Genomic DNA, 17,412 nt, shown 5'->3' on the forward strand with positions numbered 1-17,412 from the left:
TGGAGGGAATAATTGTATAGTGATAGAAGAATTTCAATAAGCTGATCCTTTTTTAAAGTTCCATTTTGCTCTATGCATCCAATTGTTCTTTTTTTTTTTTGCCCTAATTCCTTGAAGTGTTACCAGTTATTCTCTTTGAAGCCATGTGACATAAAATGAGAAAATTTATGAGACTAGTGGCTAGTTACTTCAAAGAGAAAAATAAAAATGTCCCAATCAAAATTTTTCTTCAATTAAAACTTGGTCAATAATAATTTATGTGGAAGAATGTGTGTTGTCATTATGTAATGGGTCTTTAATATCCCGTTTGTGATCCAATTAGATATCCCTAAATAACACTAGCCTTTTCTATTTTAGGGCTGAGTTGTTGGCAGGCAACAAAATATATTTTCTGAATCCTTATTTAAATGCTACTTTGTTTTCTTTTTTAGAACTTTTTTTTTTTCCTACTACATTCTGCTTATCCCAATAATTAAAAGAAATGCATTCCTAACTCTGGACTAAAATAATATGCATACAGTTGAGGCAAACAAAATGAAAATGCTTTAGAAAAAGAATAGTTGTAAGTTAAAATATGCTAGTTCTCCTTGTAGTGTCTTAAATACTTAAGAGTCCCAAATAAGTGACTTATTTTGAGTTCTTTTCTAGGATACTTGTCTAAGGTGCCATCCATTCGGACGGCTTAATTTTTAATAGACAAGTATATGGCTTCTAATGCAGTAATTATCATTTCAACTGGAATCAGGCATAATTCACCTCGCCTTCTAGCTTCCTACAAAGTGTCTCATACTCACTTGTTCAGTCTACTTAAAAGTTACTACTCCCTCCTCCACTCCCCCACTACCAACACACATTTTTTGTACAAAAATCTTTCTTAAAATTTTTTTCCTTACCTTAGTAGATTTCTAAGTTTATAAAAATAATACACGAGTACAGAAATAACTAAGTTCATACATCGATGTCTAAAGAAGTTAAAAACGACCCCTAACTTTTCTTCCAACCTATTTCCTACACCTTTGTGTATGCTCAAACACCTACAGGAGCATGTGTGTGTGTGTGTGTGTGTGTGCATGTGCATGTGTGCACACACTGTTCTTTCTCAGTCTCCTTTGCATACAAAAAGATGTCTAAAATACTGCAAGAGAAAATATGTCCAGAAAGCTGTGATGTAAGACATAATTAGTGTCATTACTTCTCATTACTTCATTCTAGAATGAAGTCACTCCTTTTTGGACACAATAGAGGAAATAAAATAGAAACAAGCCCCGAGCGCCCCAGAGGTCCCTCTCTGTCACCCACTGCGAGCCTTCTGAGCCGCAGAGCGATTCTCGCCTTTCGAGAGCGTCAATCTGCCAAGACTAATAACTTTGGGAACATAATATAGATTCCAACTCGCTTCTCAGAGTTTTCTGCTTCCAATCGAACTGTCTTTTCCTCCAACTGATTACAGCCAGGGGTCCAGAAACTGGGCATTAGCAATGCTCTTTTAAGACTGGATTGCCAAAAAAAAGAACCAAAGGTTTATTGGCATTGCCATGACTGAGCCAGAGAGTTCATTTTTATACGCATATGGAACTAAAATAACACTTTGAGGCCAGTGAGTTTTTATCCCTTCTTAACTTTAATGATATTCTTATTGGGTTATATATAAATTAAGTGAACCAGATGGACTCGCCTTCAATCCCAAGGAAACACATTTACTAAACTTCTCGAAGAAAATCAGGGAAAGCATATATACATTATTCAAAGAAAATAAATAACCCTAATTGAGCTGCCTGGACCCAAACTGCTTAGAATGTTGACTTTCTCTTGTGCATTTTAAAATACTAGAGAGGAAATGAACACAATGACACTGTACTGTCTGCCTCTTTCATCTGCCGAGATCATGATGCACATCATCAACGAGGCATTCCAGGTCTGACGATGGGTTTCCCGTGTCTGTCTCTATTCTCTCACGTATGACCACGGACAGGAATTTAGAAGTTGAGAGTCTGGCATCAGAGGCAAGACAAATTAACATGGATTTAACATCTGTGCTCTTCGGTGTAATATATTTTGGTGACGTTTGATTTGGCACACTCTATCTTTGCAAACGACTGCTGGAACCCAATGGATCACCAGAATCAGCACTCCAGGCAATAACTACTTTTCCCACTGACGGAGGCTGACAATGTCCACTTGTCTTGCCGAATGCGTTGGGAAATCGCTAGACAAAGTACTTTTTAACTGTTATAAAAACAGGTGTTTAAATCTGATTTTCCTTCCCTCTTTTTTTCCTCACATGTCAAAGCCCTCCAATATGTATGTATTTATTGCATTTAACCTAACTGTAACTTAATAAAGACTCAGTTATTTTTAAATTCTGTTTTAGCACGTTTGGGTTCTATTTCTTCTTTTCAAATACTCCTCTCCAGTCAAGGCAGTCGACTTCATACTTCTGCTAGGGGAAATATAAGGACCTTTAGTTTGAAAAGATCAAAGCCAGGTAAAGTGACAGTAAATGTCTCTTTCAAAGGTAAGAAAAACTATGTAAGGGAAGAGATTAAATATAGTTTTAACCCATAACTTAGAATTTTTTGAAGCATTCGTTTCCGAACCTAGGATTCCTTTTAGTTCTCATTTGTGCTTCTGTACTAACATCATTAAAAAACTTGAGAGCTTTGTTATAGCATTTTATTCCTTGTATTTAAAAATTTCCTCTACCTTTAATTTGCCTAACTTAATTATCAAAGATATTTACAACTCAAACTTTTTAATAAAGAAAAGTAGAAGTCTATTGAATTCTTAAAAATGTCTACCAAGAGAAGGCATCGCATTAAAGAAGGAAATGACAAAACACAGAGCTTACTTTTTGCCTGAAGGCCTCGGTTCTGAAAATGACATTCTGATTTTCATTTGTGCTCAAACAATTAAAAAAAACCCAACTCCCTGTTACAGTAGACATTTGTCCACTTCCCCAAATCTGATTCGGGAAGGCCTAGATTCTGGTCCTCCTCATGAAAACGGTGGCATGGAATCCCCGGTCCAGGGGAACGCCTCCAAGGAGGAGACAGACTCGCCCCTAAGCAACTCAGTTGTCGCTGTGCAAACAGAAACACGTTTTCAAAGGGGAAAATAAGTAATGGGCCTGCAAGCAAAACTTCTCCCGAGCAACTGTGATCCTCTCACAAAAGAAAAGTTTGCTTTCGGAGGAGAAATAACAAAATACACGTCACTGTTGCAAGAGGAATGTGAACCTTGGTGCTTCGCTCCATCACACACTCATAATGCAGCCCTAGACGCGTGTCTGCTGTGGAGTCTGTTTGCTGGAGCTGGGAGGACTGGCTCCCGGACTCTGAGTGTGGTCTTAGGGCAGAGAGAGCAGATCAACTCTACTGCCCCTGAGAAAACAAACAGTAAGATCATTCCACACACCTCAGAATACGTGTGTGTGTGTGTGTGTGTGTGTGTGTGTGTGTGTGTGCGGGCATGCGTGCACACTACACTCAATGTATGTGGGAAGATTAACGCATTCATCCTCCTCATCTAAAGAAACATTAATTGAGCAGGCTTCATTCTCTTACATCTTGTTACTGTTATAACTAATAAAATGCCATTCACCAAATAGCTGATTAACTATTACAGCTGGCTCATGTATGTGGCAGGCAACAAGTCAGGCATGCTATCTTGGGGACAACTCAGAACAAGCGTTCCAGCATAAGAGGGAAAAAGACTCTCATATTCTGCTTTCGAAGACTCCAGATCTATGACTCTGGAGACTGCACAGCTTGCATTCCAGTGTTTTCCATCTATACTGAAATTCCAGGCCAAAGAAAAACAGCACTCAGACGTGCTGATGTTTGTGATTCGAGGAGGCCCGCTCACGCCAGAGTCCATGTCTTTATAACAATTATATTTTAAAAGTATTAACATGATATCTGTTTTGAAGACTATCACTTATTCATAACAAACAACTAGAAATTAAGGGCCGTAAATACCAGCACCTCCAAAACAGCCACTCTGTAATTAAAAATCAAAATCTTAAGCGCTCGCGTCTGTGGCACGCCAGCTGACACCCTACCGATCCCGCAGGGGACCCGCTCACGATGCAGGTGGTGGTCTGGTGGGGACTGGAGGCCCAGGCGGGCCTTCTGCATCATCCTGCAGGCACCCTCAACAAAGCGGAAGTTTAGAAATGTCAAGTTTTATTGCCCATTGTATTATAATTAATTTAAAAATCAGTTAAACTATTAAATTGAACATTTTATTACTCAGAAGAACTCGATCAAGACACAACAAATGGACGACTCCTGCTGTGGAGCAGTGTTTTCCTCTGGGAATTTTACAAATGCCTCTAAGTCATCAGTGAGTCACCAGCGGAAGAGGAAAATCATGAATGCTTCTCGGGTGGCTGAAGGGTTAGCACCTCCTCAAAATGTCAGCAGCCTGTTCCCTGATCTGCCTCATGCACGGGCTTGCTACTAGTGCTCTCTCAATTAGCTCAGGGTACTTGACGAACAAACACGAGATGAAGCACATGGCGGTGGAGACACAGACTCAGTGCAATGTAAGTGACGGGACCAGACGTCCCTAGTATTCGAAAACTGAAAGACGTGATATGGTATAAGAACCAAAACGTCCGTTTTTGTATTTTATCCGCATGTCGTTTTCCAATAGTGGTAGTAGTAGAAATATTATCTTTTACTTCGTGTAAGAAACCTTGAATTAATTTCGTAAGTTACCTGCTGTTTTAAAAAAGTGAACTCTTAGTGGGCTGAGTTCACCCCTTTGCTCCTTTACGAATGCCTGTCTCGTACTTGTCTTATTTTTAACCTTATTAAATATTATTACTTGGGTCATAAGCAGTTATATCAAAATATAAATTTATAAAGTGACACATTTTCAATACCAGCCATCTACGTCAACTTATTCCATAATAGCACATTCCGTCCAATTAAACTGCAAGATTTCCCACATTTGTTTTACATTCTATACGTATGGCTTATGAATAGCAATTTTGATGAATTCCAGCTGGTTTAAATATGCAGGCAGACCCTTATATAACAGATTCCTTTCCATTCTTATTGTATTCGATGAGGTCCATTTTAAGTGGGCCACCTGGTAGGATGAAGCACTATTAATTCTCCGTAGAGAAAATTAAAAAACAATCACCCTGCTAAACTTAAGACCGTCTCCCCCAGTTCTGTCCCTATTATGTAAGAAACCCAAGTGAGAAGTAGTTCTAATCTTTTGGAAAACGTGAATTAAAATTAAAGCAGGCTGGCAACCCCATGGACTACTAAATCGCTCCTTTATCAATCACGACGAGGTGAACATAATTTCCACCATTTGTGTACGTTGCCTGGTTTCAGAAATCTATCGTACACGTTTCCGTCTCCTCTCCATCCCCCACACCCTCCTGCTCGCGTCCAGCTGGAATACATCAAGGGCGCAGAAGCCAAGTCAAATGTTGACCCCACCCTCCTCCATCCATTTTAAGGCACCTTCAAAGGCGGAACGCTGATCTAACTCAATTTCACCGACAAAGCCAGCCATCCTGCGATTTAAGGCTCCGGTTTGGGGTTTTTATAACTGCACATTAACATGAGAGCTTTGACTTTTGGTCAAAACCTTCAGCTGCGCTGAGTTTCATCAGACGGCTGTAGCCTTTCTGCCAAAGAGACCTCGTTACTAAACCTTCATAATCGTTGCTCTCAGTGTCCATCTCTTCCCTTATCATCAATCTCGACGTCTCTGAACCGCCCAGTAACCAGCTCTGAAGAAATAACATTTCCCTTCCAAAAGGTCGAAACAGAACAGCCATTAGGTAGTCTGAAGGCGTGTTTTCCCCGACATTTGCACACCCTGTGTCATTTGTGCACTGCCACAGATGACAAGTCACCCCAGCGTGCACAGAAACACTCTTGCCAAGACACACGCAGGAGGGGAGCAGGGGCTGGAGAGAAACGGGAGCCGCAGTAAAACAAAGAACTTACTTTGTTGTTCCCCTGTGCATGTAGCCGCAAGGAAAAAAAAAGAGAGAGAGAAATATGTTAACCATAAATTCATTTTAAAATTATGAGGTATTTTTCATGCTAGATAGAGCAAAATCAAAATAAATAAGGTAACTCTTCACTGACATCCCAATCATACACATACGGCACCCTGAGCTCTTGGACAAGTCACAGAATCTACTGAGATGAGATGAAATCACACGTTTATAACAGCAGAAAACGATGACAGAGATTTCCCCCTCCCTTTTCACTCGGGACCCGGAGTGCGGGGGCCTGGCCCCAAAAAGCCAGGGCTTGAACTGGTGGTAAGTGAGCTGTGAGCGTGGACAGCGAAGTGGGCAGTACGTCGACTTGCCCGTTCCTCTACACGCCAGGCAGTGGAAAATTTCATCAGCCAATGCATTTTAAAACAAACACTGCATCCTCGGTTTCAGAGAAGTGGTGGGGGGCGGGGGGGGAAGGGGAGAGAGAGCGCAGGAAAGGAGTGGGTGGTTCTGGGGAGACCAGCTAACAGCAATCCGCCCTCCATCTACCCCGTTCCTTCATTTTGTAAATTATGAGTTTTGTCTTGGGCTGGCATGGGAGGCGAAAACTGTATAGTGGGGATGTGGCCAAAATAAACACTGGGCCACGTTGAAGAAAATGGGTCTGGAAAGGTTAGTCACAAAAAATGCAGTCATTTCTAAGTGGGACACTCTGGATAGAGACGCAGCGAGCAGCCAGCGACGGGCGGCGGGCAAATGGCTGTCCTGTTTCAAGCTGGAGCTGCGAGAGTATGATTTATACCGAACAATTTAACTCACATATGGCTTGAAAAAATAAAACGGTGATTCATTACTCCTGGGGCCGCCTGAGTCCTCGCCAGGTCAGGCCCCGCGGGGGAGGCGTGATGGGGTATGGGCAGGGAACAGGTCTGGGCTCTCTCACGAGGGGGCCCGGAGGACTCGGAGCTGGAGAGAGGGCAGCGTGTGTGTCTGCGGAGGATGCTGAGCACAGGGCGGAGTGGCAGGTTGGGCCGGGGATCTGGCACTCAGGGTGAAGAGAGGCTGGGGAGAGGGAAACAGCTCAGACAGAAATTGTCTGCAGAGCAGAGTCGTTTGTAAAATATGTGTCAACTGTTCAATAAAGCAAGAAAGATGCCCACAGGGAATTTTATCAGGAGTAAAATACTATTTTAGAGAATAATAGGATCCTGGTTCTCCGAAGAAGTGCAATATCACTGAAAATACCTCAGACAGATGGAATTTATTGCATTCCACAGCCGTGCGGCTTTTGATGTAGCAAATAAGTTTCAGGAGTTCAACCAAGTATTTCTGCACGTTAGGGAGTGACTGGCTTTCTTGCTCGATGGCAGATGGTTCTGTTTGTAGTGGCAGCAGTGATGTCACGGAGTAGGGGCCCTTAATCCTCAGACAGGAGAAGCGTACAGTGGAGGACGTGGCGTGGCTTTGCCGTTTCCTGTTTCCTTCAGTCACTTCCCCACTGTCTGCTCTGAGAGAGGCACAGCCATGATGAACGGGGGATGGCGGATGCTTTATCATTCCCTCCACTGCTCTATGCGGGGGCCGTCGAGGTTCAGGTCTATTGAAGAATCAGAGACTCTTTGGAACTGGTCAGGTAGCTGCTCTAAGCTCTGTGGGAAGCACTGCTGAACGAGCCAAGGATGAAGTGACGTTCAGCAGCACTAAGCGTGAGCGTCGTCAGCCTCGTATTGCTGGACGATTGAATAAACGCACGTGGGTGGCCAACACCGTACGGAGGTCTGTGGCTACCCCTCATCCTCCCCTAGAATGATAGAGACCCTCTCCCCTAATTGCCATTTGCCACAGAGTTTGGTTTCAGAGGTGACCCAAAAGGAATTTCTGAAGTCCCCAAAAGACTTCATTATAGGATGGTTTCAACCTCCAAGGCAGCCCCCAAAACATTAATTACGACTGAGGGAATCCTGAATTCGGCGGTCTAGTCAAATTCCAGGGTGTTCTACGTTCTACTGCCAATTTTTATGATTTAAGAAACCATACACTAAGGGAGGAACCATCTATTTAGATAGCTAATAGAAACCTCATAAAATGTCCTGAGCTATGTGACTTAACAAGTATGCAAGACTGAACTTGCGCCAAATTTCTTTCCAGGGCACGCATGGATCTTCGGCTGCTTCTTTCAGAGAGTGAGCAGGATGGCACCTGAGGGCAGGCTTGAGAACCCTCCCTCCTGACTGGCTGATGGAGCCACTGACGCCCGCCTGGCCATGGGGCAGCATGAGCCCAAGACCCCGCCTAAGCGATTCGGCTTCCTCGGCCAGCGCGGGGGGACTTCTCCTTCTCACGCCAAATCCCAAGGAGAGTCTCCACAGCAAAGGGAACTACGAAACTGGGGATTAAGCTTTATGGACACAGTGATGATTTTCAGCAACAATAATGATAAAGGCCACGTGGCATCGAACACATTCACTCGGTTGCAGGCACTGAGCTAGATGCGATAGCAACGGTCTTCATTTAATCTTATCAAATCACTCGAGGAAGGTGTCGTTTTGAGTTTAAAAAATAATAAACGACTGGAGAGTTAAGTTGCCTGAGCCACACAACTACCGAATGGAAGGGTCGAGATTGAAACGTGAGTGGGTGTGACTCAGAGTCTACCTCATCTCACTGCACACGAAACGTTCCAAAGAATTCGGAATTCCTTAATGTTTATGCATAATTTAAGTCATGTTGAAAGCCAACAAGACGGTGCCAGAAATATCAGTCATTTGTTATATCATGTTCTTTAGATATTTAATCAACTGCATATTTATTTGTATTTAAACTTATAGGAAAAGTTTATGTACGTGTCAGTAAAATAATCTTGTAAAAGTGCATTGATAGTAGCCTATAACTACTGACACACACACACGTTTTATCTGTCTAATATATTTTTAAAAGTTAATTCCATTAGAAACATCTTTTACTTTCAAACTGTGTAAAATCTTATACGCTTATTTAACAATATAGACTTTTATACTGGTTATCATTCCGACTTAGTCACCGAAGGAAACAGAAACAAAATTCTGCTAAATCCAAATTCGGATTTAAATATATTCTAAAAATATTGTGGCCTGCTGGGAAAAGGTCCGGTGACTGGAAGGATATCACACGGGCAGCTCAGAGGGGCCACGGGCGAGTTCGCGGCTCGCCAGCGGCATCGTGGGAAAGCGAATCCGTGACTCCTCGCTCCCTCCGGGGGGCCACACGCTGCACCGCTCGGATGAGAAGTCTACCTTGTGCTTTGGGTCCAGAAAGATGAAGAGACCGAAGGTAATCAGAAGATGCACCCGTGAAAACAAGGTACTCGGACAGCGCGCGTGGGAATGCGCGTGGGAACGCGCTTGCGCTATCGCATTTTTTCCGATAGGCACGGTGGTTCTAGCACATCGTAGAGCCGTTGTGTATTTGCGTCTCTCGCCGCCACTAGATGTGGAAATGCCGTAAAGCAAGAATTGCATCTTTTTTATCCTTGAGTCTCTAGTGTCCACCGTAACAGTGATGAATGAAGGGAAGGAAGAAAGTGGGGGAAAAGGGTGGATGAGAAGGAAGAACGGGGAAAAAACTGTAGAAGACGCCGAGAGAAACGACCTGAGACCGAGGAAACGGGCGAGCAGAACGTCACGGTGTGAGGGCGCGAACGCATCCATCGCGCGGATGCGGGAGAGAAAGCACCCTGGGGAGAAAAGCACGTCACAAAATAGTATGCCGCCGCAGCCGGAAACAGGTGCCCAAAACAGCGTTTCGTTCGAATCTGGATGATGGCTATTTATCTAAATGAAACCGAGCTTATGAAACTTCAAAAATTAATCAATGTAAATTTTTTTTTTTCTAGCCAAAATAGAGGTGTCATGTGCAGAAGGCAAAACTTTTTGAGTCTAGACGCATGTCCACCTGTGACACATAAATGCTTCATTATTAGGGTAGAGAATGACGGATTTGCTCTTGACGCGATGGTTTATTGATACGAAAACGAAATGACACACCAGAATCCTAAAATTTTCCTCAGGGACAGGCATCTGTTATTAGGTAAATCTGACTTCTTCATCGAATCTTTCTAAATTAAAAATAACTGAACTTAAAGGATCCTTTCCCTCAAATCTAACTGTTCACAAAATGTGAAGTTTGGATACACATTCTACTTCAATTGCTTTCAGTAGTTAGCTGCCATTTAGACATCTGGAAGCCAAGCGATCATGTAATAAAACCTGCGGAACTACACGGTGCATAAGAAATGCAAATATTGTTTATGATGAAAACTGAGAAAAGCAACGTTCATGGCACGCTGCCAAGTTTAATTTCCTGTCATGTCTTTGGCATGTAGTAAAAAACGCCTTTGTCTCTATCTCCCAACTGACTGTACCAAATGTGTGTTTCTAAACAAATAAAAATAATGTGAAAAGAATCAAAACAGATTGTGTAGGACAACTGTAGATTCGCTTAAAATTGAGCATCTTGTTAAAAAATAGCAACAATTTCATTGTGCCTCTTCCTTGTGTAGCACTGTGGATACATGAAAACCCAGATTTATAGAAGGAGTTCCCTGAGGGATAGGTAATTCTGCTTTTCCAAGACAGCTCTTGCCTCACGAGAGGTGTATTGCACAATTCTTTACATGGCAAACTTGCTTAGTACATTTAACTTGCCAAAACCGTGACTTAAGGAAACATTTTCACAAACCTTACAGTTGTACGTCAGGAAGATACACACGCACACACACATATGATTTTATGTAACTAAGCATATTTGGAAGATAGAAACAGCATGAATATTTTACAGTCTCATTGGGCTCTAATATCCACAGTGTTTTAGCTGTCCTTTCTACTTGTTAAAGAAAGTAGTCAGTGATGAAAATGATAATTATCATCACTATCATCATTATTATAAACGGAAATAGAGCGCGTACTTGTGCCCACCCTGTTCTGTGCTTTTCCTGCATTGTCTCGTTTAGTCCTGCCAACCATGCTTTGGGGGACTTTTGTGACCTCCATCTTAGAAATAGGAACCTTGAAACCTAAAAGGCTAGCCATCCGGCTCGAGATATCACAGCTTGTAGTGAGTGTCCAGAATTTCAGTCTAGGTAGTTTGCCACTAAAGCCTATGCTTGAACCCACATTCTCTACTGCTTCTCGTAACACCCACAGATCGCGATCTTTAAAAAAGTACATCTTATGTTAACTCAGTGGGCTCACAGTGCTCTCCTGGCTTCCCGTCTCATTCAGAATAAAACTCAAACGAATGCCTGCCACTTCCTCAAGCACCTGCGTGACCTGCCCCAACCGCCCTCTTGGAAACTAGGAGCCACTTCTGTCCTCCCTCCTTCTGTTCCAGACACACCTTCTCGCTGCGCTTCTGTGGAGGGAGCTGGCTTTGCACTTGCTAGTCCTCTGCCACCAATACGCCTCCCCAGACTGTCACATCGTTTATCCCCTCCCTTCAGCAGCCCACAAACGTCAGGCCCTTGCTCGCCTGCCCTCACTCTCACCGTCTGTCCCTTTAACTTACTTTATTTTTTTATAGAACTTATCACCCTTTTAAACCACACAATATAATTATACGGTTACTAGTTCTCTTGTTAAATGTTTGATCCTTGGTGGCGGGATGTCATCGCTCACGCCTGGATGGATCACTGGTGCCTAGGAAGGTGCCTGGCAAAAAACACGTGCTCAACAGCTTCTTGTGGAATGAATAAAATAGTAGGTATATACCCGTTTTTAATACAGAATGTATGTGAAATTAAACACGCCACCACCAATGGAGAGGGAAGAGTGATAAGTAATGAGTGGAATTAACGAAAGCAGGAATTTTTAAAATGATTTCTCACGTGTGGTCTTTAGAGTGATAGATACCTGTGCACATATGCATGTGCAAAACTGACAAAAACTGGACAAGCATGAAAACCATACGCAGATGCCTCTGTGCCTGGGCGTCATGGGGACAGGGTCAGGCGTCACCCTGTTTGGAGGGTGTCTGGTGTGTGCGTAGGGTGTTGTTTTAGGTGCTAAGCAGATGCAGATGAGGGGGAGGGGTTACGAGGTCTGTGTGTGAGCTAAAACAACAGCGATGAGGGGAACATTTTGGCTCAAGTCCTCAGTCCTTTACCCTGGAAGTCTGTTCAATTCCAGCGTAACCTCACGCACACGGTCGGTCTGACGTGTCCCCAGAGAGCCTTCGATTGTCCCGTGTTGAGCCCACATCTCAGACTTTCTCTTGAGAAGACTGTGTCTCTATTTGGGGTCTAGAAACAACCAGACTCATGCATGGCCGGCCCTAGAAACTGATCTAGAGCCCAGGAAGCGCCACGAGGTCCCGCCAGCCTAAGTCCCCAAGGCTTGGTCTCGGGACTTTGGTTCCTGGGGTAACATGGACAGTGTGATGGCTTGTGGGGAGCAGCGAGTGCGCAGTGGGGGCCCCTCAGCCTGCAGTCTGTGCAACGGTATGTGTGCAGAGGCTGGGTCAGACATCTCAAGTTCAAACCCAGCCACGTCTGTGTAGTGTTACGTTTCCCAAGAACACAAATGGAAAGTCTGTTTATTAACTGGATGAGAGAAGTGTCTCAAAGACACTTGAAGTGTGTTAATGAAGGTAAGTGGGGATGGCAGCCTAGTATTTTTTTGTTCTTTCGTACTCGCGATGACATTAACCAGAGTTTGAACACAGATCTAGTTTTAGATACAGGTACTACAGACCTAATGAAGGGAGCTAGATTTTTATCAAAATCAGCACATTTTTAAGATTATGAACCAGTGTTATGTTTAATGATCTATATAAGCAATTTCTATATGAAGAATGTTATAAACTGCTTATTATAAGCTACAAAAATTGTGAAACAGCTTATAAGGGAAAATAAAATTTTAAGTTAAAACAAGGAAACTCTCTCTTGGTCTGAGATTACATATATTGTGCTTAATGGCAGAGTAGGGCATTGTCTTTAACATATACTGACGAACTTCTTAAAATAGAAATCTAACGGAATAAAAGACATATAAGCAAAGTATCAGTTAAAACTAAAGTCAAAAGAGAACTGGTTTCTCCAGCACGCAGCATATACAATACAGTTTTCCTAGAAATGGTTAATAATTTAAAAGTAAGAGATATATCCAACTCACTAGAGATTTATCGGGATAAACTCCAGCTCTCAGCAGAGATGCCTTCCAGCTGTCTACATCCTCCTGTGAGTCGCATGCCAGCTCGAGGAAGCGATAGTCTTTGTATACATTCCTGGAGTTAAAAAAAAAAAAAAAAAATTGTGCTTTTAGTTTTGAACCAATTTCAAAATGATTTTTTATCGCTGCAGACAATGATGATACAAATGGCAGTCCAGACAGATAGTTCTCTCACAGTCACTGGAGAAAGACAAAAGCAATTCATCATAATTAAAATAATTAGCAAATTCCTATGTGTATATAATTAAAAAAAAAAAACCCTCACATTAAAGCATCCAGTCACCTGTACTGTAAGCAATAAGAAGTAAAGGAAATACAAATGGTCTCGATGTCATACCCTGGGTGCCAACTGATAGGGGGCTGTCCCCAGGGGAGTGGGTTTGCTATTGCCTAGTAATTAGATCAATTTTCTGAAGCTATTTTACAAGTCTAAATGGCCTGTAAAACTTTAAAATGCATGGCAATCATCTTATAAACCTAAAATACTATGCTAGATTCAAAACAGAAATGTTCATCAATATTGTGAAAAGGAAAGAACATTAACCAGTGTGGATCAGACTTTAACCAGTATTTAACTGGGACGATACTATAATTTTAAATCTATTTTCTAATGATAAACTAATACATAAGGTGTAATACATGCCTATTTGGAAAAAAACGGAAAGTAGGTAAAAGTAGAAAAATAGCGACAATCCTCTATTTTTCACTATTTACCAATAACCTGCGCTCTTTATACTCCTGTTGATGTGTTTTTCACAGTTGAGTTTGTATCTCTATCAATTCTGTGTCCTTTTCCACTTGCTTTTATATCACAGTCATCAACTTATGCCACCTCTTTATAAGCATCAAGTTCTAATGACAATATTTACTAATATAAATGTAGAGTCATTTACTTAATCTCCTAATATTAGACAAGTAATTTTCTTTCACAATCATCAATAACACTTAAATAAATATTTTTATCCATAAGCCTTCGTCACATTTGCTACTATTATTTTCTGAGGATAGATTCCAATAAATAGAGTTACAGGATCAAAATTAAGATCATGTTTTAAGACACCGATACACATTTCCAGCCGCCTTCCCAGAAAAGGTGATCCAGTGTAGACCGATACCAGCAGTGTACACGACTAATAATCTTTTTCTCTTCTTATTCTCTCCCGAGGTCTCCCGTCCGTGCCTAAGGACCTCGGTTCGCACCCACACGCGTCGGCTCACAGGTGTCTATCTCCGGTCCAGACCTGCCCTAGGTTCATACCACCTGTTGACTTCTCCACTCGCGGGTCTCAAAGGCACCTTGAATGAATGACCGAATTGGTGATTCCTAACTTGGTGTTCCCATTTCACACAGCAGCAGTGAAATCCGGATACTCTCGGGGGGCATCTTCCACACCTTCCGCTCTCTCATACTCCTCTCCCATTCTACCACCGGAAAGCAGACTTCCTGAATATCGACCACCATCTTATTATCATCTCTCTCGGACGATTACAACAGCCCCCTCGATGGTCTCCCAGCATCACATGTCCCCTTTAAATTTGCTCTCCTCACTGAATCCCCGTCATGTTCTTAAAATGTGAATCGAGTGTTTTCACCCCTGGCATAAAACACTAATAGCTACCTGCTTTGGGGACAAGACCACACTCCCGATGACACGATGGCCCTCAAAGCCCTGCCCGGCCTGGTCCACCATTACCACGCTCTCCAGTTTCTTTTCACGTGCCGCTCCCCTTGCCCTGCGGCCCGGTCTGCTCCAGCCACACTGGCCCTCTCCCTCCAGCGGGCCATGCTTCCTCCCCAGCTCTCCGAGTACGCGGCTCTCTCTGCCTGCAGCTCTTTCCTCCCCTCATGGCACGGTTAACTGCTACTCCTTCTCGGGACCTGAGCTCCGTCATCGCGTCCTCGGACCCCACTTCCCTGCCACCCCTACAAGTCAGCTCCTCTCTCAGACATGTTTCCTATTTACTTTTCCTTCATAGCATTAATGACATGTGTTTACAGAATTAAGTGTGAGTTTCTTTTTTCTCTCTTTCTTATCATTTGATAATGGCCGTCTTCCCAACTAGCCCATAAACAACATTTGGACAAAGATTGTATCTTTTTTAAGCTCATCATTATATCCCCCAGGAGATTCTGGGAAACTGTAATCATGTTTATTTCTTGCCATAGCTATACGTTTGAGTTCTGTCATTTTGACATATGCTTTTAAAAAAATTCTCTTTACTGTTTCCTTTAGGTAGTGTGAGAAATGAACTATCTTTTTTTTGTTTCTATATTGTTTAGTGGTTTTCAGGTCTACAGGTAAATGATTATTTTTTAGTTTTTCAAATAATTCTTAAATTCCTTTTTGTATATATGCAATTCAGGAATTCTTTAATACGTCAGGAATAAAATTATAATTCCTGATGTATTGAAGAATTTAGAAGCTTTTACTTTCTGCCGCTTTTCTCATGACAAGTGCTGATCTATCTAGAAATATTGACCTAGAATATTATTTCTGAACTATTGTTTTCACACATCTATAAAAGTCTCTTTTTGTCTTTTGTCTTTTTTTTTTTTTACTTTTGTATTCAATTTTGTTACATTTAAGCAATTATTTAGATGAAACTCTATATGTTTAACTTGAATAAATACTTATCATCAGGCGTTTTACACCTGGACTTCCCCATCTGTAAGTTCTTACTGGGACTCATTTTTCTGAATTGGACTCAAAGTAGAGCTGGCTATCTGGATTTCTGATTGACACCGTATCCACGTTTCTTACGTTGGTTCAGTAAAGAAGCGTAGAAGTTTCTTTTTGTTGTTTTCCTGTTTATCCCATTTTTCTTAATCAGGGTAAACTATGCATGGCCACTCTCAGAATTTCAATCCAGTGCACTCCATGAGTCTCGTGAAAGGTAAAATGACATTGCTACCTTCCAGGGCTTTTGAGACTTTCCATTTCTGTTGTATATGATTTTTTTGGACATAGCAATGGATGGATAAGAATAAAATAGACATGTCTAATTTTTTTTACTATGTTAAAAGAGAAATCATCTCATTTAATCTTCATAGAAGTCCTGCAAAGTTGGTAATAGAGCTGTTTTACAGCTGAGCGCAGTGAAATGTAGAGAGATTCGGTGACTTTCCCAAGGTGACATGACTAATAAACGGCACCCTCTGGCCTACCACAGTCTTTGGTACATGGCCTCCCTAAAAGAAATTATTTGTTGAATGAATGAATGAATAAGTGAATAAAAGAACTATGGAATGAACTTGGGCTGTGCTTATCTTTAAAACCAACTCATCATTTTTGACTGGATCCTTAACTTTCTACAGAAAAACCTAAGATAAGAAGTTTGAAGGGACACAAATCACAAAAGCAGAACGAGTAATTTTAATTAAAAGCGGGACATATTTAAAAGAAATATATTCTCTACCTATGAAAGTTTATCATTAGAAAATTTTAAAGCTTGAGTCTTTGCTACAGAGCAGAAAGTGTAATAGATTATCTCGACGGAATCAAAATTCATCAGTGTTTAATGATCTAATTACCTCCCGACCGTAGCTTTAGCTCTCACTTAGGCCCCGTATGAGGTGTTTACTGCTCAGTATGAGTTACTTTAAGATGTAAAGGTGGGGAAGGCAGAGCTGGACCGAAGCCACGGAGAGCACTGGCCAGCTAGCAGGCGCGCCAAGTAGAAAGGGTACAGACGTTCCACGTTCTCTAAGCAGATCTGAAGAATTCAGCTTTGGCTCATTCTCACTGACATTTCTCCAGAGTATTTTCTTTCAGGGGCTCTTCACATGGAAAATCTTAATGCCCCCCTCCCCTCAAAAGAGAGCCAAATTCTTGAGAGGGAAAATAATTATCTGAAACATTAGAGGAGGGTCAAAGGCTTCTGGTGGCTTTGGACGCTTCGTCTTTACCCATTTTTGAAGCTTCATCTCAGGCGGTGTCTAGACATCCACGAAGAGTTGGACACAGGTCTGAAACACTGAGCGAAGCTGATTTACTGGAAGTCTCAGAAACGCTGCGGCTGCAGCTTCCAGGTTCTCACCACACGCTGTAGCTGTATAGATAACCCACAGCAATTTGTACTGACTGCATTTTTTTGTTTAGTCTATTTCAGCTGCAATCATGCAGATATGAGCTTCTGAATGGTTTCGCTATGAAATCAGCTGAGCTATGTGTTTTATAGTTTGAAAAAATAAAAGTCAACATTGAAAACAAGCACGAGGAGTTTTATCCCACA

The 17,412-nt window shown here is 42.0% G+C and overlaps 1 protein-coding gene across 2 annotated transcripts in view; it reads right to left on the reverse strand.

The window, feature by feature from the left end:
- DNM3 (dynamin 3) overlaps positions 1–17,412 on the reverse strand; it is a 412,790-nt gene that overhangs the window by 72,163 nt on the left and 323,215 nt on the right. Inside the window, exon 17 of one of the 2 annotated variants that reach the window (XM_011371705.2) lies at positions 5,976–5,987. The exons of the other annotated variant lie outside the window; for it this stretch is intronic. Within the exon in view, the coding sequence (XP_011370007.1) occupies positions 5,976–5,987 (12 nt within the window). The remainder of the gene's footprint in view (positions 1–5,975; positions 5,988–17,412) is intronic. 2 annotated transcript variants of the gene reach the window in all.

The sequence above is a fragment of the Pteropus vampyrus genome, unplaced genomic scaffold (assembly GCF_000151845.1).
Source record: "Pteropus vampyrus isolate Shadow unplaced genomic scaffold, Pvam_2.0 Scaffold194, whole genome shotgun sequence".
In the NCBI taxonomy this organism is placed as follows: domain Eukaryota; kingdom Metazoa; phylum Chordata; class Mammalia; order Chiroptera; family Pteropodidae; genus Pteropus; species Pteropus vampyrus.